General features: G+C 34.5%; 1 protein-coding gene across 2 annotated transcripts; it reads right to left on the reverse strand.

The window, feature by feature from the left end:
* Positions 1 to 1,535: 1,535 nt before the first annotated feature.
* LOC138333720 (uncharacterized) lies at positions 1,536 to 24,438 on the reverse strand. 2 transcript variants are annotated; one of them, XM_069282275.1, is made up of 21 exons: positions 24,263 to 24,438; positions 20,780 to 20,866; positions 20,124 to 20,167; positions 16,351 to 17,002; positions 15,731 to 15,798; positions 14,935 to 15,000; positions 14,207 to 14,335; positions 12,772 to 12,894; positions 11,997 to 12,071; positions 11,611 to 11,735; positions 10,165 to 10,242; positions 8,854 to 8,943; positions 7,927 to 8,079; positions 7,285 to 7,486; positions 6,376 to 6,519; positions 5,368 to 5,453; positions 4,542 to 4,615; positions 4,075 to 4,235; positions 2,818 to 3,007; positions 1,988 to 2,081; positions 1,536 to 1,823 (listed from the first exon to the last, which is right to left on the reverse strand). In XM_069282275.1, the coding sequence occupies exons 2-21, from the start codon at positions 20,860 to 20,862 to the stop codon at positions 1,749 to 1,751; spliced, it is 2,712 nt and encodes a 903-aa protein (XP_069138376.1). In that variant the 5' UTR covers positions 20,863 to 20,866; positions 24,263 to 24,438; the 3' UTR covers positions 1,536 to 1,748. The 2 variants fall into 2 exon arrangements, with proteins under 2 accessions (XP_069138376.1, XP_069138375.1); XM_069282274.1 differs by having other exon boundaries at positions 20,780 to 20,898.
* Positions 24,439 to 25,366: the final 928 nt, after the last annotated feature.

A 25,366-nucleotide genomic window follows, 5' to 3' on the forward strand; every position in this document is an offset into this window, starting at 1 on the left:
GTGGTAGGCATAGACAGGTGGTAAGAATAGACAGGAACTAGGTATAGACAGGTGATAGTTATATATAGGTGGTAGGTATAGACAGGTGGTAGGTATGTGTATAGATAGGTGGTTGTTATATATAGGGGGAAGGTATAGACAGGTGGAAGGTAAAAACAGGTGGTAGTTATAGACAGGTGGTAGGTATAGACAGATACTAAGTATAGACGGGTGGTAGTTATATATAGGCAGAAGGTATAGACAAGTGGTATGTATAGACATGTGGTAGTTATATGTATAGACAGATATCAAGTATAGACAGATGACAGGTATAGACAGGTGGTAGGTATAGACAGGTGATAAGTATAGACAGGTGATAGTTATACAGGTATAGTCAGGTGGTAGTTATAGACAGATGGTAAAAATAGACAGGTACTAAGTATAGACAGGTGATAGTTATATAGACGGGTGGTAGTTATAGACAGGTGGTAGGTATAGACAGGTGGTATTTATAGACAGGTGGTATTTATAGACAGGTGGTAGTTACATAGACAGGTGGTAGATATAGACAGGTGGTAGTTATACACAGGTGGTATTTATAGACAGGTTGTGCTTATAGACGGGTAGTAGAAGGTATAGATAGGTGGAAGGTACATGTATAGCCGGGTTGTTATAAACAAAGAGAGATAGGTTGTTGTTATAGAACAGTGGTAGTATTTAGCTTGAGCATATAAATGTTATCACTTGCTAACGTCCCTTGACACTGGACGAAGACTAATAGAATTTTACATGGGTCTGTCAAGTGGACAGGGATATCTCAACGCGCGTGAAAGACTCTTTCACGAGGGTTGAGATATCCCTGTCCACTTGACAGACCCATGTAAGATTCTTTTTCTCCCATACTTATTTGAAAAATATGAAATTCCCGTTGGTTTCCAGCTTTTTCATCGCGTCATTATCACAGGAACGTCGTTAAAATTGATGACTTCATCTACAATGCACGCCGCGGTTACGCCGCATGTGTTAATGACGTAACGTAATTGCCTAGTGCGTGTGAGCTGTGTTACATCCCATGTGTAAGACAGAGTTATCTTTTCCCTAGCAACCACGGGATATCCCTGTGAAGTATGGGAGAATAGACTATGTTCAACGTCCTGATCGTATTCCTTTGCGACCCTCCGCAATTCATGTATTTTATGTCATAGTTCAATATTCGTCTAGTGTATGATAGTAGTGGGAAAGTTCAGACATTCTCAAAGAGAAATAATATTTTATATTTTTATAATATATTGAATTAGATAAGATATTGCTATGAAATAAGAGAGGTTACACATCGAGTGTTTGTTGGATATGGAATTTATTTCACACCGGTGAGTTATTTATTAAAAGTTACAAAAAGAGACGAAGTTTAACGAGTTCAATTCAATGTCATTCGGTTTTTTAAAAGTTACAAGAGACACTCCTTAAAGCCCGTCTCTTTTGTAAGTTTTAAAAAATAACTCAAGCGTGTGAAATAAATTCCATATCCTAATTCATAAAACACGAAATCGCCGGCGTATTAAAAATCCATTTCTTTGTTGTTGAATTTATTCTTAAACAGTACAGAACATAAAATAATAAAGGAAATCAATCAAAATCCTCCTTTTGTTCGCAGTTCTGCACCCAAACAATGAGCTGATTTTTTTTCCTTTGTGGTTTAATATCACTCCTCTTCTGAGTTCAAATGTGATCAAATATAATTATTTCTCCAAAGTTTGTTATTAGCGTTTTCACTCCTTTGTTCCAGCTGGTTCAATTTCCGGTGATTGAGACTCGTCAAGCATTTCTAGTTCGCGCTTCTTTTCCTGAAATGGAAGTTAAAGCCAGTAAATATAACTTTGATATTGTCAACTTTCAGCCTCAATCACATAATTATTTTATATTTTCAAATGTTTTATTGGCGTTCCATATACTTATCAAAACATAGTTCGCTATGAGATCACGTTTCGATTTTTGAAACATGACGCACCCGCTTGACGTTTAATGTGACAAGTGTTTCTTCGTGTTGGACTGGATGGTCTGGGATGGATTTCATTTTCATTTCTGCAAAGACAACTCTGTACCTGTAACCAATAATATGAAATATTTCAATGTTTGCCTGTATATACTTTAAGTCCATAAAGGAAAAAAATGGGTCGCCGTTTGTAACATCGCTTCTAAATAGCTGAAACAACGGCGTTATGATTTCAAAGAAAAAAGAGCCCAAAAAGGAATTTGGAATTCTGAAGAAATTGGATATATATTTTTGAATATTTTTTTATGTTATGGAGATGTAACACAATTTTTGAATATTTTTTTATGTTATGGAGATGTTACACAAATATCTGAGTGTACTCTCATCATAAAACGCTTAACGGTTTATTCAAAGTACACTCATGTTTGTGTGTTATATCTCCATAACATAAATATCTATTCAAGTAATACTTAAATAACAAACAACATATCTTATTTGAAAATGTGGTGACAGACATGATGCCAATGCTGTAGTTAGATAAATTTATCGGCGATATACTCTTTCCGTTACATAATTAATTTCCATTTTGGATATATGTTATCTTCTTAAAGGTAAAATAGTTAATATCAATATCACGTCCGTGCTTCGTTTCAATCCTTTACCAAATGTATAGAAATTAGACATTTCTATAATTCAACATCATGATAATAGAAACTCCTCATTCAAATGAATTGTCGTCTCAAATGGGAAAACCGACAGAGAATTATATACCTTTTACAGCTAGATGGAAACATACATTTCGCTAACCTTAATACTCTGCGTCGTTTTTACAAATTACTGTTTACCTTTTGCGGTTTGATATAACCAGGCAAGTTTTTCTCTGGTTAGACCATTCTGATTCTAGTTTTCTGGTGTTGTTTGCATCAAACGGTGTCCAAACGTCCCTATCGCCATCTTGGTAACTCCACATTACTGCGTTGCTCATTTCAGGTAGTTCTTTCGGCAATTCTTCTAAAGGTATGTTAACCGGAGTTTCTGTCACCATGGTAATGCAACAATATAAAATCAGTATCATATAGATTATCCTCTTCTATGAAACAATATAACAATGTTAATTTCACGTTACATCAATTGCAGTTATTTTTTACTTATCATACATGCGTTGAAACTTTTTTTTCAATATCTCCACTTTTGATAAAACATCATATCGCACTTTTTCGTACAATTCGCAACCCATGAACCATCTTCAATTATCCGTCTTTTATACGAACATGCAATATAATGTTTTGCATAACTGTTGCGGAATGTGAAAAATTATGTAAATTTTTGAATGGATTAGTCGATATATATTATTCTATTTTTGAATTATATATTTAACGGCAAAATGACGAATGGAAAAGTCTATCAAATCATGACTTATTAAATTAAAATTCAACGGAATAATGCAACGCGATGTCATGTCAACGTCATCTACAAACGGAGACGAATTGCACCATCTGAAAAGTATTGTAAACTAAAATATCTTTCGAAAAATCTTCCCCTTCCAACATGGCTACCATTCTTTGAAGCATAAAAAATGAAAACTACTAAGGCATCAATAAGGGAGCTTTGCCGATTAAAATCTATTGTCCTCAATCAAGGTAAATAATGAATTCATCTTTCACCCAATTTCCATTCTATTTCATATCGAGAATATTTAACAATCCTGTGCCCGTTTATTTTTAAGTAACCTATCTTACAAAGTAATACGCTTTTCTATTATTAGATTACTTGCAAATTTTCAAATTAAATTATGACGTGTTATGGAAACGTAAATGGATCAACTACTCATTATGGTCAGTGATACAATGACAGTATCAGTTACTATGTAAATGTGTAGCTTACAACCCATTATATATGTATATTCATATTTAAGTTGAGTTTTGTTTGCTGAATGAAATGACAACTCAATACTGCATATGTCTATATTTTCGCGAGTGCATCAGAAAATATTACGCGCATGGGATTTTTTCGCGGCAAAATAGACACCGCAAAATAAGCGCAAATTTCCCTCTCGCGTGATTTTCCCTATTTACAGTAATAGATAGTGGATTATACTCTACCAGAGGAAAACACGTTGATATTAGATGTTTCATATTTCAGAAACTGAAAGTTAGAGTCACTTTCGCCAGATTGATGGGACGTTGGATGGATTTTCTCGTCTGGATTTAACTTGGTTTTGGATGTAATTTCTGTGTCATGATATTCTGCAGCGTCAGCGTATCTAAAACGGAAAGAATTTGTAATATTGTTTTTCATCAATGTGTAAAGGGAGAACTTAAAGTAGATCATTTTTTAGATCAAGATTATTTCTATAGAACATTCAAATAAAAAAATACAGGTTTATAATGGATTGCTGAAAAACACCCAGCAAATTGTAAAGATTAAATGTCCTTAACTTGTTGAACACATTCCCTAAACAAACCCCGTAGTGTAGGCCGAAATATAACATTTTTCAAGTTATTGTGTATACGGTTCAGCATTTAGCTGTTGCTTCAACACGTGAATCATATAACTTATCACCACTTACTCATCTGACGTATCCAGGAATTTCACTTCATCCCCATATCGGTATTTCCCTATTTTTCCACCAAACCATCGTACCTGAAATAAAATATGGAATTCAACGCTATAAGTACATGTGTACTAATTGCTATAATATATATATATACCGCTTCATTTTAACTGAAGCATAATAATAACCATGCAAAAATTTACTTTCCTTAGTGACCACTTTTGCGTAAATATCATCTGCTTAATAAGATGACTTTTTGTATTCGCAAAATAGCACGTGTCCACACAAACTGGCCATTTATATCAATTTGCGATACAGACCATTTTTGTGTCTCTTGGTGTTTTTATAAGCAGGTTTGATTAACCGCCATGCCGCTTTTGATTTTTACGTTTTCTATATATATATATATATTTGTGTGCATGCGCGATGTTTTCTGTACGATCTTACGAAATTCAATGATTTTCATTGAACTATTGATTTTCAATCATTTAAAATTTGCCTTACTATGAAAAGAACCATATAAGCAGAGACCTATATATATAATAACATAAGCTATTTCTTTGCACGTTTGTGGTATGTGATATTACTGTTATTTTCCTCGGTATTTGTTTTCTTTTAGAAATACTCTTTTATGCTAAAATCTTAGAAAAAATGTATTCAACGTATTCAAAGGCAATTTATTTTGCATTTATTTTTTGCAGGGGTTCAATTTTCTCGGATTTCGTTGTAAGACCAAAATCAACTAATTTACGTTCCTACGAAAATTGATCATTTTAATGAATGTATACATGTAAATATGCAATGTGAATAACTGTGTAAAAATCAATATATTGCATTATACCGTCACAATGCCTTTCTTGGTACACATACACACTACTCCACACACACCCGGACCACCATCTTCATCACCTTTGTTCCATCCGTCTCCTGTAAAGAACACTTAAGCGTCAATCCTTTCTTTTATACTTTACAACCTTACTCCAAGAGGTTAAAGAAAATGTACATAGGGTGTTAGACAGATCAAATGCGCTAGAAAAAACACCGTGACGTTATTAACACATGTGACGTAATTGCGGCGTACATTGTAGAATACATTATCAATTTCAAGGCATAAAAAACATTCTAGTGATGATGATGCGCTTTTTTTTATAACATTAACTTTTTAGATTTAAATTAACTATAATTTTCTTTTTAGGTGTGTGTATAGTTCTGTCAGGTGGACAGGGACATCTCAACCTTCCTGTAATGTTTTGTGTTGTTCAGCCAGCCCCGAAACCCATGCAACAATTAATTCTAAGAAGCCAACTGTCATGATCAGTTGACATGACGATTACGTCACTTTATTCTCGGTTTAATGAATAAATGTAAAAGAGTGGTCACCATTTCCATGTTTCTATTCTAATATTCTCTATTTTCATATTACAGAATTATCTACCCTTGTGAGTAGATATTGATTGTGACGTAACGTGTTTGCGAGCTTAACGTCATATTCATGAGAAAACACGACATGTTTTTTTTATCACAAAATAATGATGTCATAAACATCATTGTATTTCTTTGGAAATTGATAAACCGAGGTTTAAATAGTGAAAGCTTATTCGACTGTGAAGTATTTTTTCGGACCACTTTCTCCTATCTCCTTCGTGAATGAATAATGTATTGCAAAACAAATAAACAATAGCATGTGATGTAATTTGAATATTTAAAAATGTTTCGATTCAATAGCGTGACTACTATACAGGTACATATTAAGTAATCAACTTTTGATATTTATGGTATTTCTTTTGTTCGATATCACCTTGATACAAAAAATGTTTAGATAGTAATAGTAGTGAAGTAGATATATTACCTCTAATGACCTTACATCCAACTTGTATCAGTTCACCATCTCCTACTCGACGTTCGTCAGAATCCGAAGGCAGAACATGGCACGGCTGATTACAATGGTAAGTACAAGGCATGATTCCACAGTCCCACAGCACATCTACACTCCCTGAAAGGGTAATACATTAAATTCGGTTAATGAAACATAAAAAATTGAAGTTTTTCATAAAACACCAGCAGTTATAGACAAAGAGTATTATACACAGGCAAAAGCGTCACGCATGAAGTAGATGTACTCGTTTGTTTTATCTTATCTCCGTTATGCTTAAATTTTAAACAAAAACTTTGAAAACGGGATTTTTTCCAAGAGCAAAAATTCACACTTATAACGTAGTAATTCCCATTCCCCATCAAGTTTCCTATAAGATATTTGCATCATATGTATAACGAAATGTGCTTCTATTGCAAAGTGAATTTTGTAAGTTTAGAGGTTCGTCATAACCGTGTTTTATTGTGTACACTCACTATAGGTGGCGCACGTAGCGCCACCTCTTCAGTTCTTTCCTTTTACTCCTAATACGGTATTACATCACATGGGGTGGGGATGGGACCGGATTTAGGTAACTGCAATTACCCGTATCCAACATGGCGACGGTACATAAATACTAGGAAATCACACTGTCTGTTCACAGAATAGATATGAGTGTTTCTGGCATAACCGCCGTAAATTAAACCGTGTCTTGAACAATATAAGCTAAATTTGAAGCGGAAGTCATATGCACGCAGATCCACAGACGTTGGAATCAAGCATGTAAAATTGTGTTCTCTCCTGTGGTTACATTTTATTTTTGTTGTTTTGGTTATTCCATAATAACGTAGGCTTATAAAAATAGATAAATAGATAAAAAAATAAAATAAAATAAAAATAACAAACCATTGTCATTGTGGTTAACTACAGTACCCGGTCCATTAGAATCTTGGTTGTCAGTATCATTCCAGTCCGGGCCTCGCCTTACACGGGTGCCGAGAGGGGGCAGCTGTAAGTCGGGCAGTTCCTTGACATGATAGTCGTTTTGATCAGCAACTTTTGTAGATTCTCGTTTTGAAATATTTATAGCAAGATCAATGACTGTTTTCTGAAATAGAAAATATAGTTTAGCTATTATAATGATAAGCAAGTTCATCATTTAATTAATTACTTTTTGATACTTTGTTCTGATTGGGATACATAACGAATACTACTTTAAGAGAAACGTCACCACACATTTAATCTAAATAGGGATCTTTAAAATAGGTGACAAATATCGATTTCACCTATTTCATAAGTGTATTATGTACATATATGCTGATATGATAGCAATAAAAATTGACAGAATAGATGCTACTGTTGCATATATTAAATGATTTGTTTTGATAAATTAAGGTATTTTTCAAAGATAAAAGAACAAATGGCATTGACGTGATTAAAATAAATATTTTAAAGGTGCAAATGAAAGGTGATTATTAAGATGGAAAATTATTTTGGATTAGTATTTGAATGATAAAGAGTACATTTTCAGTATAAATTTCGTCTTACCTTTTCCGATTCGGAAAATTCTCTTCCGAAAGCCTCTTGGTTAGATCGTTCTAAATCCAAAAGTGCACGGAATGTTACTTCATCATTTGTTCTCGCCTCTTCGTCTCCATCGACAAGTTGCGGAAACTGCCGTAATAGACGAGTCGCAGCAAACTAAAATCAGGGAAAGAATCAATATTCAATGGATTTATTAACCATAGTATCATTGATTGATTAAAGACAAAATGCATGGTAAAATACAGCAGGTAGTATCCACTTCGTGTACTTCTCTAAAATTCATAGTAAAATAAGGATAATAATAATAATTAAAACAAACATCTGGATCACCACTATATTCTTGGTATATGCTTCCAGCTTTTTATCACACGAACGTCGTTCCGCGTCAAAAGTGATGAAGTCGGCGATACTGGGGCGAGACAGGAGAATCTCAACCCAAGGGGTAAGATTATTAAATTGAAAATTTTGTTTTTTTCATTGAATTAACGTCATATTAACAGCCAGGAACATGTAAGGACGATCTCCCTGTATACGGTGTGTAGTGTGTTTGACATGAGTAGTGAGTGTTTTGGTAGACTGTGGTATATTAGAGTTGTGTAATCTTGTATAATGGAACCATTGCCCCTTTTATAGTGCTATATCACTGAAGCATATCGCCGAATACACCAATCAGGGCACAACACGAGACTGTGCCGAGTATGTTTCTAATAATGACGTGTCACTAATGCAATATAGGATGACCTTGATACATTTTCGTCATAGCCGTGGTTGTGACGTCATTCCATGATGTTGTCGTGACGTAATAATGTTATCACCGCGACGTCATGATACTGTTGTTACAACGTCATACAGTTGTTGAGCCGTGAATCGTCTTGAAAGTGTCATTATTTCTTTCGAAACAGGGACTTTTTTTCTTTGATTAATACTTACTAAATATCTAGACATCATTGCCAGCTCATCCACATGTTCATGATGGAAGATTTTGCCGCCTGTTATTTGCGTTAATGATTTTAATATTTCCTGGCAAAAATAATGAAATAAAATTTTAGAACAATTCTCCATTTGTCTAGGTTACTCTACTCATTTTAACAGTTAAAAAGTACGCCCATGTAAAATGTGTATATTATAAAATTACTTATTATCTAAACTGTAGTCACACAAAATTACGACATTTAAAGTTTACGACAGTGCACGACTGTCGTAAATTGATCATTGTCTTTGCCATTTGTCTTTTTAGTGCAAAATCACGGGAATGGCCGAGAAACGCTCAGAAGAAAATGAGTTATACAAGGACGCGCGTGAAGATGATCCGTTTAAATTTACACCACAAAATAATATCAAGCGATATTCAAAGAGAGTTTGAAGGTTTTCGAGGCTCCCTGGGCCATTAAGCTTTAAGAACTACTGAAATACTGAGTTTGGTAATGCGCCTATTAGGGATTTTAACTGGTCTGTGGATATAATATATCAAATTACATTATTTTAAAGTTACATGTGACATAAAAGTTTAATATTTTTAGTACTCTTTTGAAAACCATAAGGTTTGATGAATCGAACTGTGAAAATCTTTGGAATGGACTAACAAGCATGTATTGTTCCTTGTAAACATTCGCCACAACACTGAATTTAAGCAAATTTATATTTGATATTGTAAACCATAATTTGCCTTCGCGGTCTGAATACAATGTATGTATCCATTTAAACTAAACATTGTATAATGACTTTTGGCAGTACCGCAAAAATCATTTTCAGGTTTTTTTATTTATCCGAAATAGTAAAGTTAAAGCCTATGCATTGTAAGTATTGTAATTCTGAAAAAGTTGTTAACATTTTGTAGCGAATAACAATATCAAGCTTGATTCGTGAGTTTGAAAATTACGACACATGAAGTTTAAAATCAGTGTACATAATGATTAATGGATAATACGAAGAATATATCATCACAAATTCTGAATTGTCTTAAGATGATTACATACACGTAGAATTTCTGACTTATAGTTTCTTTTATTTGCAGGTGATAGCATTTACTATTGTCGCGGTCAAGTCATTTCCGCGAATAAAATGGAAATAATTTAGCAAAATAACATACATATAGCTCTAACTACTGTTAGAAATCAGACTTAAAAATTGACGAATATGCAAATATTGTTTCCCGCGAAACAGATATGAAAAATGAGATCGCGAAAAATTTTGTCCTCTGGATGGAAATTAAACAAATTATAATTAATTTGGTTCTCATACCGAATCTTCTGACGCATCTATTCTCACACAGTAACAGACAAATCCATTCATTTCCATAACCTTTGCAGCATAAGGGACCTGTTCAAAAGAATGATACCAATACATTAACATTAAACTAAAAATATTAATTTAAATGAAATATAATTAAAAAGTCGTAAAAAAATTCATAAATGAGTTAGCCATCACTACTTTGTCGTCTATATTCAAATGAGCGAAATATTATCATTCAAGATTTGAATACGCAAAATGTTGTTAAATATTGTCTGCAATCATGTTTACGTTGTTTAGTCGTACATAAGTAAAGATTAAGAGTAATAATATGCATGTTACTTTGTAACATGTAATGGTCATGCCATACAGGTGTATATATCCATTTATCTATTCTTGTAGGAGAAGTCGGTACGGTGTAATAACATATTCCCTTATTGTCTGTATCAAACATATCAAGATATCACTATGGACAGACCTGACCGAATTTTATTCTCAGATTCGATAACAAACACATTTAAAGTCAGTTTCTTAACCCCACCAATTATATCCTTAGAGTATGTAAATGTAACACGCATCACTTAAGATGAGGTAACTACCAAAGTTTCACTTGGGTGCGTCTGAAGTGCGAAATGTGTAGTCTAGAGAGACTACAGTAAACGTCAAGCATCACATTCCACCCGGCACATTATACTGACAATAGGCTTTATGCTGAGCGCTAACAAAATGCAGAAACTATCACTTTTACAGACTATGGTGTGTCTCGGCCAGGGGACATAACCCAGAGCTTCCTCATAGGGGCGAACATTCAAAATTGGAGTTCTAAATACAGAGAGTATACTTTATAGGGCCAGTCATTGTTGGCTTTGATGTAAGTGTAATAACTTAAAGCGTAGAAAAATGTCTATGTTGGTACACTATACCTATCCTCATCCCGGATATAAAGTTTCAGTCGCAGAATAATGAAACAGGTTTGGAAAACAATTCATTTGATTTGATCTTAGGGGCAAAATAAATGTCAAATTGCGTATCTTTTGATAGTAGGCACATTACATTTACTTAAAGATGCTACGCCGCTGACAAATGGTATTTTTCTCTATTAAATACAGGAGCAGACGAATTAGTATCTGTCTCCAGTTACAAAAAATACGTTAAACCAGTTTGAGCTTCTAATTTTACTTCAGGATAAAAATATATAAAAATAATGAAAATAATGAATCGCATTATAAAAAATGTCTGTGGCACTTTATCCTATGTGAAATGAAGTACAGATTGAGCATCTTTAAAGAAAACCTTTACCCTAGCATGAAAATTAAATAAAAAAGTAAAAGTTTTCATGCAATTCTAATGACCAGTAATACGCGATATACTTGTATCTCAACTTTGAAATCTCTATGAAAAGTCGAATGAAAAAAAGGGACCCTTGGTACAAATAACAGTGAAATTGAGTCGACATACCATGATGGTGTTCATCGGATCAAATGAATCCTGTCCAGTCTGTCTGTGGTAGGAGGAAAACTTCCCGTCTGTCACGACTATGACCCGAGGCATGAGCCGGACATCGTTAACAGTGACCTCTGAATCTGTGAATCATGACGCGAAATATCTTTACATAACGTAACCAAATATAAACACTGTACATTTGGGAAGCACAGCAAAAATAACGAAAATTATCAATAGATGTTGTAAAAAAAGACCTCGCGCTTCATAACAACTAATGCTCTTGAAGCTCAATCAATATTATTCAGTTTCACTTTGACATAGTCCTTGGGTGGATATGAAGACAGTGATTGTAACCCATGAATTATCTTGAAACAAATACATTAATTTTGTTTTATACGTACAGTTTCCTATGCACGCTGCAATAGACATCGCCAGACCACGGTATAGCGGGCTTGGTCCTTCAGCATACAGAAAATCTGGGGAATAAGACATCTGCTATCATTATACAATTATTATATATTATTTCAAATCTAAATGTAGTTTGTTTTCCTCAGGTGGTATGTGTCCTGTTGTCGCGCAGAATACAGGGAGTAGGACGACTGGTATGCCCATTGTTATTGTCATGTGACCGGGTGTGGTGTGTTGCTTGGTTTCTTCGTCAGCATGCTTTAGTGATATAACAGTATAAAAAGGGCAAAAGTTCCACTCTGTCAGAAGACACAACACGAATATATCGCAGTCTCCTTATACACGCATCATGTACTATACACGCAACATGCCGCATACAAGAGTGGCAGTCCGGACATAACGTTTACCCTGGCTGTTAAATTTAATCAAATAACCAAGGTATGTATAATGACAAATATTGTTTAGTTGATAAGGAGTTTATTGTCTGTGTATGTTGCGATGTCTGTCATCAAAAGTATATCCAACCATATTTTAACATATTAAACTAGGATGTGAAATGTATATTTCCTTCAAAGTAAATGGAGTGTAGTATTCCAATGCAGTTCGAATTTTCAAATATATAACACAGTCGTGAAATAAGCTGTGTCTTTTGGAAAACATATTCATGAACAAGTACCTTGGAATGATTATAATACGAGATATGAGATAATATAATGTAATAAACTGATTAGAGAAATATACAATTAGACAATGTAATGAAATGTTTACCAATTTGATCCCTGACGTACTTGTAGTCATTTGTGAGATGGGTGACAACTCTTGGGTTGGATCCAAATGTTGTTACTGCGATGTTTTCTTCTAAATTTTCGTAGTGTGCGAGCTTCTCAATACCTGCAGGTACAATAGTTTTGAGTTATATCTAATCATCAACAATTACAGAAGAAACGTAGTCTGATGAGAAAATCAAGTTGCTCCTTAAATAAACTTTTATTCAAATTGTGCATATGCACCATTTACACGTTTAATGCACTTTACCCATTATTGCAAAAGAGTCCGACAGTACTGTATAGACCAAGCCCCAGTTTGAGTAACGTTCCTTAATTCTAGGGACATTCCCCATATAAAAGCATTATAGAAGTTGAGGGGAAATCGAAGTCAAGGAACTTTCACTATATTTTATAATGCCCTGTTGTAGAGTAGTTTTCTTATGGTAAATTCTCCCGAGCAGAATTTTCCGTTAAGGGGTTTTGTTAAGGAATAAGGATGAAACTGAGCCCATATGTTCCAAAGTAACAAGTTTGGTTTTTCATTCGATTTCCATGGTGATATTGATAATAGCTTTTCGCTAAGCTGTGTGATAATTAATGTTGTTATATGACTGTGAGTTTTGCCGTTTTCTGATTGGTCTAGACCGCTCGGTCAGGTCTTGACAAAATGCAATGTCAACCTGAGACCGATGAACACCTGTTCAGAGGTTGACATTGCAAATTTGGTAACCTGGCTATAAATAGACACAGGGAATTCCCTGTCTCTTCCACATTTTTGACCAATCAAAATAGAGCATTGCCGATCATCGGGCAATAGCCAAATCCAACATGGCAGACAACAGTGAGGTAGGATTAGGAAAGATATTTTAACACATTTTAAATGTAGCTATATGTTATATTGTGAAAAATTACAGCAGAAGTACATGTACTAAAAGTAACTACTGAGGATACATGGATGAAGATTTTTTTTTAAATTTTTGTTTAATTAGTCATTGCGCTGTCCTTGTTTCAAAATTGTTCCAAGTGGCAAATTTTGTATTATTGTAACTTGTTATCGTTTCATATAACAAAACAATTATTGACTTATTGGAGGTGAATACGATGAATTGTTAAACCCTTGAAAGGTGATATTTCCCTCGGCCTCGGGGAATATCACCTTTCTGAGGTTTAACAATTCCTCGTATTAACCTACAAAAAGTCAATATTTGTATATAGTATTTCATACAATATAAGAATAAACAATTCACAAAATTCATTATTTTTTCAAAATGTTTTCCGAAACGAGCATGTATTCATTATACATTTTAGCACATAATTAAACTATTTCACTAATTCATGTTTAATGCAACAAGTGTGACCATCACACTAGCAAACATATTGAATAATTGAAAATTCAGCCTATCGCATAGGCTATACACAAAAAAGAGTATATTTACCATTTATCAGGCTATTAACGACTGTCATCATCTTCTGGAAACAGTCTCCGTCCATGCTAGCTGACGTGTCAAGACATAGAACGGTATCAGGACCTGTACCGCGGCCTGGTAAAGTCTGTGAATTCTTGACTTAAATGTATGTCAACACAAATAATTACAAAAAATAATATAAAATGATTAAAATACTTCAATCCATATAGGGCATAATGCCATGGATTTTTTTTTCGGAACGCAATTTATTTTTCTATTAATATTTCTATCTTGAGGTAAAATTAGTATCTCAAAGGTGGTAATGGTTTAAGTAAGTGTTTTTTTTTGTAACCGAAGAAAAATACTAATTTTTAGTCTACTCCTATTATTGATAGAGAAAAAATCTATTCGTCAGCGGTGTTGCACTGATTAAAATTAACGATAATTCGAATTAGAAATCTAGTTTTGATTATCTTCCCGTACAGCCTTAAAACTAATCAAGTCACTTTTATATGTAGTATGTACATAAACAATATTACTATAAAACTCGGTTTTTACTTGATTTCATTGGAAAAAAAATAATGAAGTAAAAAAAAACATTGGTCGATTTTTTTAAAATAAAAAATAACAAATGGATTATAATGATAAAAATGACTTTGACATGATACTCCAAGATACGTATAACATTAATTTGAAAACATTTGTCTTTTACCGAATGTTTTAACGCATGAAGTTAAATTATTCAAATTTGTATGTACCTTCCTCCAGCTCTTTGTCAACTTCAGGTATAAACGAGAATACCGTCGTCAAGGTGTCACTTTCAACTGTAAAATAAGACAAGAGGCCCAAAGGGTCTCAACTGTTATCTGACTATTATTGGAATAATGCCAAAACATAATTACCTTTGTCAATGCATATTTCTTCTAAAAATAATGACATCAAGATGAGCATTTTTATAATATGTTAGTATTGCTTGTATCTTAACTAGAATGCAATAGTAAATTATCAGGTAGAGGATAAATCTATTAAGCTATTTAGCCTATGTGATCATTATGATCAAAGGCATTCGCTTGAACAAACGTTGTAGCCCAATTCATCCCACTATGATAAAGGTCCAATAACTACGACGTCGTTAACATATTTTCCCTGTGTTCTCTTCGTGACCTTGCAAGAGGGTCATAGTTAATCATTAAAAAAACTTTGTAGGTATCTAGACCTTTTAATTATTCACATGATATCTTTTACAGATTTTGGCTTATTTCAAATCTGTGACCTTGAATGGAAATCAAGGTCCCTCATCGATAACTCTTTCAGCATGATACAGACATAATATCAGATCTCTAATTAAAAACAAATTATAAGTCTATTAGTATTAACAGGAATTCGTGTAACGAGTTTAGCTTCTTTATCACTTTAGATAAAGGTCTAAGTAATTCATTTGAACAAACTTGAAAAATATCAGTACCGTTGGCCTATCAATTATTGTGAAGTCATTTGAACGATATATTTACGCAACGCGTGAAAATTGGATAAGTTTGAGTATAATGGTATTACGTATGTTGGGAGTCTGTTGGAATCCTCGAAACATGCAATTGGAAGTTTCCATGCCTAAGGCCGTCAACCTGTATCAAATATAAACAGAAAAGTGTTGTGATCGTGTTTTATTTAATGTACACCAAGGTATTTTTGCGTTTTCATATCTAATGTCGACTTGATTTCGCAAATCTTGTATTTAAAGAACATTTTCTATGAAGTCTGATAAATTAATGCAAGTCGTTACATGTCTCAATGCTAGATGGTTGCCGAAGGCTACCTGTGAGTAGATGTTTTTGGTGCGAGACTTTACTTAAGTTTTATTTATAATGCCATATCGTTGTGTTGAAACTTACAATGAGTGGAGAATTAATGTCACTTGATGTACTCTAGTGGCATACCTAGTATTTCCTTTTCTCCGATAGAATAACATTTCACTCGCAAAGAAATTACGTCACAATAAAGAACTACCCTCAAGGACAGATAACTCTTTAATATTGCAAAGTAGGAATAACGCTGTGATCATAGACATGGCAAAATAATATTTGTTTCTGTACCGGAATTTCCTTAAACAATAAAGAATGCTATCAATTAGGTATACTTGATAAGGGTTTAACATATTAAATAGATTATAGAAATACCTTCTGTGTTGTGTATTGAAATCAGCATCAGAATCATGTTGTTTTGCCATGAACCGGATCAAGTGGGAATGAAGATAAGTTTGTGTTTGTTGTTGCATAAAGCCTTGCAGTTGGTTCCTCCAGTCAACCTGGCCTACACTTGACATCGCAGGACCTAGTAGAGATGTAAAAAGAGAAGATCCGCCTGATGCAAAATCCGAAAATTTACTGGCGTAAGACATCTGGTCCGGTTGTTCAATTTGTTCCATCTTGTCAGCATAGTTGTTATCCATTGTCATGTCTAATTCGTTGCCATATTGCGGTTCTAAGAAACGGGTATTTCTACCGTGTTTGAAAGGCAGAGCGGTAAAGCTATTGTAGTTCCGCGTCTTATCATCCAGTGTATTGTGGGTCGTTGGTGACAAGCCTAGTTGTCTGGACCTAGATGGTTCTGGTGTATCAACTGATGGACGCAATTTCACTGAGACATCAACACCTGTGGGCGGAAACATCTCTAAACTAGTTTCAGGTTTGTCCGCCGTTGAAAAAGATGAAGTTTGACATTCCAATTTCCTCGGTGTAACATATGTACAGTAACCTGACAGTTTGTTCTTCAAAGTTTCCTGTGCCGCTTTGGTCTTTTCAAGTATAAGCGTAAAAATCTGGTCACTGTCTGAAATAAGACTTAGACACTTGAAAATTATTTACATTGCATACATTTTAAATTAAGACAGAATATGAATATTTATTTTTCTTTCAGAAATAAGAATTCTTCTGTAGGAGTTTGAATAATTTCTTCAGTTTACACAAGATATGCAAATAATAAGTGTGTTTGTTTTTTAAATTTCGACGCATTAATTTTTGCAAAGAGTTTTGCGGTTTAGAAGCATATACCAATATTAACACCACTGATGAATCTCTACATCAATCCGTTACCATAAAAGATTATTGCTATCAAATAATATCTGAGAAATGTAATCTCCATGAATGTAATATTACTTCAACAGTCACGAATCAAAGAAAAGCGTTTTCAATATGCATTATTGAAAGTTATACTTTTTTTAATCAATAATCTATAGAAAAACATCTGACAGGATGAATAAAGCATTCAAATGGATAGGCAATCATGTACCGTAAATTGGGATATTTTGGATGTGGTCATATTTTGGCTTATTTAGCGTTTGACATGAAAGCGCAAAATTTAACAAACTAATATTTGGCTACGTACTTATTTGTTGTATATACCGATTAATACATCTACAAGCTTTTTAGTAGGTACATATACACATATGTGAACACGTACACTCGGTCTTGGATAAATTCCTCAATTACGTTTATATAAATGGTCTGTCAACCGGAAACAAGAGGCCCAGAGGGCCTGTATAGCTCACCTGGTTTGTAATGCCAATTAATGTTCTAAATACAGGTTCATTGTTTCTTTTCTGAAGTAATTCAAATATGTACCTCTAATTCCCCTATTGGGCCCCACCCCTCCTGCCCCCTGGGGGTCAGAGCTAAACTTTATACAGATTCTGTTCTCCTTCCTCCATGTATGTTTGTGGCCAAATTTGGTTACAATCTATGCAGAACTCTAGGATAAGTAGCGATTTATAGGATTTACCTCTATTTCCCCTATTGGGCCCCGGCCCTCCTGCCCCCGAGGGGTCAGAGCCAAAATTTATAAAAGTTATGTTAACTTTACCCCAAGGATGTTTGTGGTTAAATTTTGTTACAATCCAAGCAGAACTCTAGGACTAGTAGCGATTTATAGGATTTACATCTATTTCCCCAATTGGGCCCCGCCCTCCTGCCCACGGTGGTCAGAGCCAAAATTTATACAAGTTCTGTTCCCCTTCCCCCATGGATGTATGTGGCCAAATTTGGTTACAATTCATGCAGAACTCTATGACTAGTAGCAATTTAAAGGAAATGTTGACGGACGGACGGACGACGGACGCCGCGCCATGACATAAGCTCACCGGCCCTTTCGGGCCAGCCGAGCTAAAAAACGTAACCTGTGCAAGTCTTTCTTTTGTCCAAACATGTACAGAATGATTATTAATCACTTCATTCTATTGAAAACAGATATTTAATAGATTTGTCTTTGTATCTTTATGGCTCCAAAACTAATCACGTCAATTTTTCACCGTTGCGAGTCTTCATTTTTTTTATATTTCAATCAAATCAAATTATACGTCAAAGTTAATACGGCATAAGGGAACACCAAATTTAAATGCAACAAAATTTAACCACCTCATTTTGATACAAAAACGCCAAAATCTCCAAATTTACAGTATGACGCCTTATAAACATTAGTTACGACGCATAATATTTTTATTGTGTATGTTAAGATGGAACCTATCAGCAGAAATTACTTTACAATTACTAATGACACTGTAGTTATGTTAAATGAAACTGTAGCAACTAATTAGCTACATGGTCTGACCGTATGCAAAAATTTCATTGCATTGTAGATATATAGTAATTTCTAGCAGTACTGCCAAAAATCATTTTGAACCCTTATTTGTACTTGTAAAATTCCAACCAAAATATTGGTAACTGTCGATGGTGGATAAAACATAAAAACACATTTTTATTAGTAATTATGAAAATTACGGCACATATATAACTTTATATAACTTTTTCTAATTGAAGATTCCTATCATTATTTCCTTTATTGCCCTCTTTATAATAATCAAAGAACTCGCTTGTGTAATTCTATTCTTGCACTAGATATCAACATTCCTCATTCTATCGACACTTACCTTTATGGATATAATCGCCATTATTTTAATTCAAATGATAAATTATTGAAAAGTGTACATGATTACATTAGAGATATCAGACGTTTTGTATGAGATGTCATTGACACTGAGAGCCCTTCAATTCTATTCATTAAGATATTGTGAACATTTATTAAATATGCTTTTACACCAACGAATGCTATTTTCTCTCCATCAAATACATGAGCAAACGAATTGATGTTTTCTACAGAAAGTCTTAAACTTATTTTCTACTTCTAAATAAAAATATAAAATAATTTATTACATCCCGAAAAATGTCCATGCCACTGTGCCCTATATGGAACACATTCACCAAATGTATTGTAAATTACTTTAATAGATATATATAACATGAGTAAATGCTAATTATTGCTCAAATACTGAAATTCATTTATTCTTTGTTGGTGGTGGAACATCTTTAACATATTGTAAAAATTGTGATACTTATCTGACAATAATTTCTTATGCTTTATTTTAAGCTTATGAGATTCTCCTAAATTATTTGTAATTTCTGTTAACGAGATGCTATTTCTATTGATGGATTTTATGTATTGTACTGTTATTCATGTAGCTACCGGGGATAGGGCTAATATTAGCATAGCCTGTTGCCCGATCCCAATTGTAATACTACAATAAAATATTCTGAAATGAAACTTTAAAGGAAAAGTGGATTGTTTTTCACTATTCAAAGAAAACCGAGTGAATATACAATACTTTCATATATATTACCTGATAATGGTACAAAGTACTTCACGGAATCGCCGTTTTGATTATACAGATTGTTGTTCTTTTGACTGAGCCTATTAAACGAACACAATGATCGTTTGTTTGTTTGTTTGTTTGATTCAATTAACGTCCTATTAACAGCTATGGTCATGTAAGGACGGCATCCCATGTATGTGGTGTGTTGCGTGTATGTTGTGCGAGGTGCGTGTTTTGGGAGACTGCGGTATAACACAATTAAAGCGATCTATTATCAAAAGGTATCAAATGTACTATTTAAATAAATACCTTCTATATAACGCTGGACATTATCACTTGTAAGTTTTGGTGGTCTGCAATAGAAAGTTTAAACCCAATGAAACCACTAATGTAAACGTCATGTGTATTACATACAATTGATTACAACATAACACTCTATACAAGTTCATATATTCTGTTGAGAATATTTGTAAACCATTCAGAGACCCAAGGCAACGAAGTAGGTCGAAAACACTTACTATTGATTTATATATATATCAAATATGGACAATTTTTGAGGTCCATATGGTGTTATATCGCCCGAGTAGAATAAATAATGACTGAGGGCGTAGCGTAGCTATATAAACCGAAAGAAATGTCCCCAATTTGTATATTGATTAAATCGTTTCTTTAAAAAATTTCAAAAACATTGTCTTATGTGCATATAAATGATCAGAAATACGTTGGTCAAAGAACGGCACCCTGAAGAATGCAGCGTTTGTGCAATGAAGTTCACAAAGGAATAATGACTACTCTTTTTTAGAAACACCGAGTCAATATGCTATATATTGAAAGTAACGTGATCTTGTGTTAGCCAACGAAAACAGTTGAAAACCAGAGCATATCTAATATACACATTGTATAGGATTGTTTTAAAACAATATGCCATCTAAACTGTCTACATTAAAAAATACATGCACTGTTACCTTTTCAGTGTTATCAAAAATCTGCAAATCAGTTCTCTTACTTCTCGAACCTTCTCCGCTACATCATTCAGGTCTTTCACCATTTTGCTATATCAAGTATAACACACATCCGTTCGGTACTTCATTGAAGAAAAAGCAAAAGGACGAGCATTTTTAGCATTGCTGAAGAAACACATAAATGTTAAAAAGATGAAAGATATTAATTTTCATCATGCAACATTTATTCGAAATCACTATTTATATGTCATACCGTTAAGCAGATAAAATACCGTTTAGCAGATAATCTTTCTATTTTGAATGTTAAATATTTGATTGCAAATTACGGCATCAGAGATATAAGTTAAATCATAAACCATAAACTTGCATACAGTTATTAATTGTTAGCAATGATAAAAATTAAAAGTGAGTTGAGGACTTCCAGATATAACCATGATGTCAGAGGCAATGATCGGATATACGTAAATACGCTGAAAAGTGAAGAAGAAAAAAATTTGTGAACGTTGTTAAAATAAAAACAAAATAAATAATATCTTGTGTATCAAAATAACACCGGAGGTGAATTTGTCGCGATTGGTTTGTTTGGTTAATTGACGTCCAATTAACATCCATGGTCATGCAAGGATGGTCTCTCGTGTGGTGTGTATTTTGGGAGGCTGCGGTATATTCGTGTTGCCCTTTTCATAGTGCTATATCACTGAAGCATGCCGCCGAAGACACCAAACAACATACACACCCGGTCACATGATACTGACAACGTCCGACCATTCGTCCTGCTCCCTTTATTCGGGAGCAGAAACTACGACTTCGAAAGATGCTCCATCGCTAACAAATGGGTTTTTTTTATCAAAGAAAGGAGAAAGCGAATTAGTATTTTTCTTCAGTTACAAAAGTTTCCTACATTACACCATTACCACCTTTGAAAAGTTTGAGCTTCTAATTTTACTTCAAATTGAAAATATTGAAGATAATTACATGTAGTTGCGTTAAGAAAAAATACACGGCACTATAGCCTATATGAAATGAAGTACTGATTACACTAGTCTTGTACCAAAAGTAAAATGAATTGTTTTATATTATTTTTTGTATAAGCATATATATACACGATTAAACAGCAATTATTATTCAAATGATGAGTATCGTTTATACTCTGTCGGCGGTGGAGCATCTTTAAAGACTTTGGAGCGAGAAAACTGTTTAGATACAATTAATTACACCAGTTACAACGAAATGTGTGCTTAGTGAAAAACGGGTAAAACCGGTGAAATATGGACACCAAATCTGCGCTCTAACCTACCACCTATCTACACTTTACATCTCCGTTTTTCAAGATTTTTCTCCGGGAACTCCAGCTTTACTCCAGCAGCAAACTTGGCACTTCCTTACTTGTCCCTGGCTATTAATAGGACGTTTTACAAATAAAACCCAAACTCATATAGATACCTACAATTTGTCGATAACTTCTACCTGTTTATCTTCGAGCTATCTATACCTACCACTTGTCTATAACTACCACCTGTCCATCCCTACCATTTGTCTATACCTACCACCTGTCTATACCCACAACCTGTTTATACCTACCACCTGTTTATACCTACCACCTGTCCATAACTACCACCTGTCTATGCCTACCATCTGTCTATATCTAACATTTGTCTATTACTACCTCCTGTCCATAACTATCACCTGTCTAAACCTACCACCTGTATATACCTACCACCTTTCTATACTTACCGCTTGTCTATATCTACCATCTGTCTATACCTTCCACCTGTCTATAACTACCACCTGTATATACCTACACCTGTCTAAACCTACCATCTGTCTAAACCTACCACCTGTCTATACCTACCACCTGTCTATACCTCCTACCTGTCTATACATACCACCAGTCTATACCTCCCACCTGTGTATACCTATCACCAGTCTATACCTACCACCTGTCTATACCTACCACCTATCTATAACTACCACCTGTGTATAACTACCACTGGTTTATACCTACCACCTGTGTATAACTACCACCTGTGTATAAAAACCACCTGTATATACCTACCACCTGTCTATATCTATCACCAGTCTATACATCCCACCTGTATATACCTACTGTCTGTCTATACCTTCCACCTGTCTGTAACTACCACCTGTGTATACCTATCACCTTTCTATAACTACCACCTTTATACACCTACCACGTGTCTATACCTACCACCTGTCTATACCTCCCGCCTGTCTGTAACTACAACCTTTGTATACCTATCACCTTTCTATACCTACCACGTGTCTACACCTACCACTTGTCGATAACTACAACCTTTTTTATATCTTCGATATGTCTCTATACCTGTCACATACCTTACTTACTATCTGCGTATAACTACCACTTGTCTATACCACTCCGCCTATATTGCCTACCACCTGTCTATACCTACCGGTTATCTTACCTACCTTCTGTTTATACTTACCACCTGTCTATACTTACCACCTGTCTATACCTACCACCTGTCTATAACTACCACTTGTCTATACCTACCGGTTATCTTACCTACCACCTGTCTATACTTACCACCTGTCTATAACTACTATCTGCGTATTACTACAACCTTTCTATACCATTCATGTATTTCTACCTTATCCATCTGCTTTGACTAAAAAATGTCAATTACGCATATATTTAAGTAGTACCCTTTATCTCCATGTATATGTTTATGCATCTTATCTTTATGAATCACCTTTCTGTAACACATATCATATCTATACCCGTTAAATATATTATATGCATAAATATGACTTTAAACAAAATACCAAATCGAACCAACATTTATGGTATATTTTCACTTACCTAAATACCAAACCGAAACCAACTTTTATGGTATATTTGCATTTACCTAAATACCAAACCGAAACCAACTTTTATGGTATATTTGCACTTACCTAAATACCAAACCGAAACCAACTTTTATGGTATATTTGCACTTACCTAAATACCAAACCGAAACCAACTTTTATGGTATATTTGCACTTACCTAAATACCAAACCGAAACCAACTTTTATGGGGTATTTGCACTTACCTAAATACCAAACCGAAACCAACTTTTATGGTATATTTGCACTTACCTAAATACCAAACCGAAACCAACTTTTATGGTATATTTGCACTTACCTAAATACCAAACCGAAACCAACTTTTATGGTATATTTGCACTTACCTAAATACCAAACCGGAACCAACTTTTATGGTATATTTGCACTTACCTAAATACCAAACCGAAACCAATTTTTATGGTGTATTTGCACTTACCTAAATACCAAACCGAAACCAACTTTTATGGTATATTTGCACTTACCTAAATACCAAACCGAAACCAACTTTTATGGTATATTTGCACTTACCTAAATACCAAACCGAAACCAACTTTTATGGTATATTTGCACTTACCTAAATACCAAACCGAAACCAACTTTTATGGTATATTTGCACTTACCTATTACGACAACATGCTTTTCTCTAGTGATGTATTTAAGAGAAAATACATGTTCTCTAGACGTGGTGTATTCTAGCGACGTATATGATTTTGCACGACATCCTTCACTTGCCTGTATGATGAACTGTTCTTTTGTACTTTCGTTTCGGATATAACAGTAGATTATACATATACCGGCAATCGGAACACCTCGCCATTACTAAAGTATTTTCTAGGACAAATGTTGAGGTGTTCCGTGACTGGTCTTTAGGTTCATAACACTGACACCGCTATCATTGATAAGTGTTTAACATCCGGGCTGTGAGGCGAGGCGGCGGATATTAACCAGAGATTATTTATAAACAGTATGGCGTCACTACTTGACAAAATCTATTTCCTTATCTCATATCCGTGCTGGCCTATAACTAGCTGTCAATTCTTGGTTGTGTGTAAGAGTGTACTAATTATAAATATTGCAGCGTTAAAAACGGGTTGTTTGTCTATTTAATTCAATTATAACTAACGTCCTATTTACAGCCAGGGTCATGTAAGGACGGCCTCTCATGCATGCAGTGTATCGCGTGTATGAAGTGCATATGTCTTTTGGGAGACTGCAGTAGACTATATAGATTTCTTTTCCCATAAAAAATTGTGTCCACTGATCAGCCTATTGTTTGCTGAAAGTCGACGAAATGTTTAAAGTGTAATGTCGTGATATACCTCTACCATTGTTTGATTATTTTAACGTCCTATTAACAGCTACGGTCATGTATGGACGGCCTCCCATGTATGCAGTGTTAAGCGTGTGTGAAGTGCAAGGTGCGTGTTTCGGGAGACTGCGGTATGTCCGTGTTGTGTCTATTTGTATAGTGGAACTGTTGCCCTTTTTATATTGCTATATCACTGGGCATGTCGCCGAAGGCACCAAGCAACACACCCCACCTGGTAACATTATACTGACAACGGGCGAACCAGTCGTCCCTGTTTGATGAGCGCTAAGCAGAAGCAGAAACTACCACTGGTAGAAGACTTTGGTGTAAAAGGCGACTAAATTTTGGACCTTATCTTTTCTCTTCTTCCTAACTGACTTTATGTTCCTAATGCCACCCTTGGCACCGCCTCACT

Source organism: Argopecten irradians, chromosome 10 (assembly GCF_041381155.1).
Source record: "Argopecten irradians isolate NY chromosome 10, Ai_NY, whole genome shotgun sequence".
NCBI lineage: Eukaryota > Metazoa > Mollusca > Bivalvia > Pectinida > Pectinidae > Argopecten > Argopecten irradians.

What these genes read in the sequence shown, in the direction of transcription:
- LOC138333720 (XM_069282275.1), bottom strand. Translation starts at nt 20,862, where the DNA reads ATGGTGAAAGACCTGAATGATGTAGCGGAGAAGGTTCGAGAAGTAAGA. An exon ending in AGTTAACCACAATGACAATG is followed by an intron (nt 6,520 to 7,284) that starts GTTTGTTATTTT and finishes TTACCCTTTCAG; the next exon opens with GGAGTGTAGATGTGCTGTGG. An exon ending in TCACATTAAACGTCAAGCGG is followed by an intron (nt 1,824 to 1,987) that starts GTGCGTCATGTT and finishes CTTCCATTTCAG; the next exon opens with GAAAAGAAGCGCGAACTAGA.